General features: G+C 31.9%; 1 protein-coding gene across 1 annotated transcript in view; it reads right to left on the bottom strand.

Moving 5' to 3' along the window:
* Window positions 1-1,977: 1,977 nt before the first annotated feature.
* LOC122256084 (pigment-dispersing hormone type 1-like) overlaps window positions 1,978-2,500 on the bottom strand; it is a 902-nt gene continuing 379 nt past the window's right edge. The window contains exon 3 of the mRNA XM_043020543.2: window positions 1,978-2,433. Within this exon, the coding sequence (XP_042876477.2) occupies window positions 2,290-2,433 (144 nt within the window). The 3' untranslated portion in view covers window positions 1,978-2,289. The remainder of the gene's footprint in view (window positions 2,434-2,500) is intronic.

Below are 2,500 nucleotides of genomic sequence, written 5' to 3'. Positions count from 1 at the left end.
GGCATGAAAAAAGAGTATCTCTCTATGATTTCTACATGCACTCTAACACACTCTCTCACACACAGATACACACGCTCACGCATACACTCACTCACTCACACACATATAAACATATATATTGTGGCTTGTGTGCGTGGACAAGCTTACCCACTATTCATGGTTGTATTTTTTTATGGCAGCCAGCAATCTGCCGACAAAAAGTGGACCGTGTGTGGGAAAGTGAAAAATGATGTTTGGAGCTAATGAAAAATACGCCAATGACTTTATACAAATACAGCGCGTTATCAAAACGTCTTTTTCCCCTAAAACTATTAGAAATGAAACCCAATATTGGAATGAGTTAATAGATCTTGCCATTTGAAAGAGCTGCTTAAGATTGAATGAAAAATACTGGAACACACGGTATGACGATTCAACTTAATATACAGCATCATGCATAACATCACAGTTCATCACAACATGAGACGTCTTAAAGGAAGGCATATCGAAGACTTCTAACCCAAATGACCCTTGACTTTGATATCTTTATATTTCGAACATCATGAATGCATCAAAATAAACATCTTGACATATGGACACAAATTTTGCTTGTATATGTTGATGGACAAAAAGAAACATACTTATCGTGAATGGAATATTAAACAAAAAGAGACTTAAATCTTACTTTCAAACACTGACCAGCTGACGTTAGATTCGAGAAATAAAAGCGGAAGATATTTATAAAGAGTTTCTGTGGTTATTGACTCTGATGATGTCTGATATACTATTATAGACTGTATACAAATAAAATCATTCATTTCATGTATATGCTGATATATGACATATGATACTATATCTTCTTACAAAGTTGTTACAGTATATCCAAATTACCAAAAGATATAACTCTGTGTGTATACAAAGAAATTCTACAGCTTTTAACATGTCATATTATAACTTACAACACAAAGTTCTTATTATACTTTCTATATTGAACATACAGTATCATATACTTACAAGTCAGCCGACAGGAACAAATGATTTCAATTAACTTCACTTTCATGACTATTTTCAAATTCTTCCTCATTGAAAATACTATCCAACTTCATTTCATGAAATAGCTCTATTGAATAGTTCATAAATATGAGCAATATTGAAATTTCTTGCGTGTGTGTGTGTATGTGTGTGTGTATGTGTGTGTATATATATATATATATATATATATATATATATATATATATATATATATATATATATATTTATATATATATATTTATATATATATATATATATATATATATATATATATATATATATATTCATCCTCACCACCTTCTCTCTGTTTCACTCCCTCTTTTTCTCTATATCACTATCTATATATATATATCTATCTATTGTCTATCTTCCTCTCTTTCCCTACATATTCATATGCCAATCTCTATATCTATCTATCTGTCAATCTTCCTCTCTCTTTCTTTCTCTCCCTCTCTCTCTCTATCTCTCTCTATCTCTCTTTATCTATCAATATTTCTCTATCTATCTATCTTTATCTATCTATCTCTATTTATCTAGCTAGCTAGCTTTTTCTTTGTCGAGTTCTTAATCGATGCTTTATACTACAGTGTATTATGATTTTAAGAGTCAGAACTGAAGATTAAGTCAAACCTGCATCATTTATACATCGTTCATCACAATATATATATATATATATATATATATATATATATATTACATCATATGCCTTTGACTTCATTTTCGCCTAACAGAAGGGTTTCATTCTTCTACTGTAAATAGTTTACAAGAGTTCTGTATATGTAAAAGAGGTTGGTCTGATACACTGAGTACATTTAAGTTATATATTTTATTCGGTATCTCAGAAAATTATTAGAGCGAATTGGTGCTTCAACATTTTTTTTTATTGTCAGAATGTGATGTTATGAGAAGTAACAGGATTCATCACTTCCGTGGTCATCTGGGGACAGACAATCATCAGTTTTAGAGATTGATGTCACTATAAAGAAGTAGATAGAATAAGATCCATTTATCTATTATCAGTTTTTTATTAGTATTTCAGTGATATAATGATATAATTAGTTTCCTAATTATTACTACAATCATATTAATTTCATCATTGATATTAATGGAATTGTAATCCTCATTCATCATATACATTATCATCATTATTGTTATCATTATCTTTACTATTATCATTGTTGGCATTATTATCATAGTACAGTGTTCGTCCAATGAAATCAGTTCCTTGGTTCCTAACCTTACTACCCTAATTACAGTAGATGGATTCATCCTAATTGTCTATCTCCTTCCGGCGTCGTTCATGGTTTTTGGGATCGCCAGGAGGGAGTTGATCAGCTCCGAGTTGCGCTTGTGAGGTCCCGCGACGAAGGCCGAGGGTCCCTCAGCCACACGCAGGATCTGCGCCGCCAACTCGGACACCACCTGTTGAGTACACCACATGACGACTTTCAAAATGCTTTTTAAAGAGATTCTCATATTGTCAGTACAT

The sequence above is a fragment of the Penaeus japonicus genome, unplaced genomic scaffold, assembly GCF_977035675.1.
Source record: "Penaeus japonicus unplaced genomic scaffold, GWHDUDI00000001_assembly GWHDUDI00000012, whole genome shotgun sequence".
Lineage (NCBI taxonomy): Eukaryota > Metazoa > Arthropoda > Malacostraca > Decapoda > Penaeidae > Penaeus > Penaeus japonicus.
This window is presented reverse-complemented; position numbering and strand designations above follow the sequence as displayed.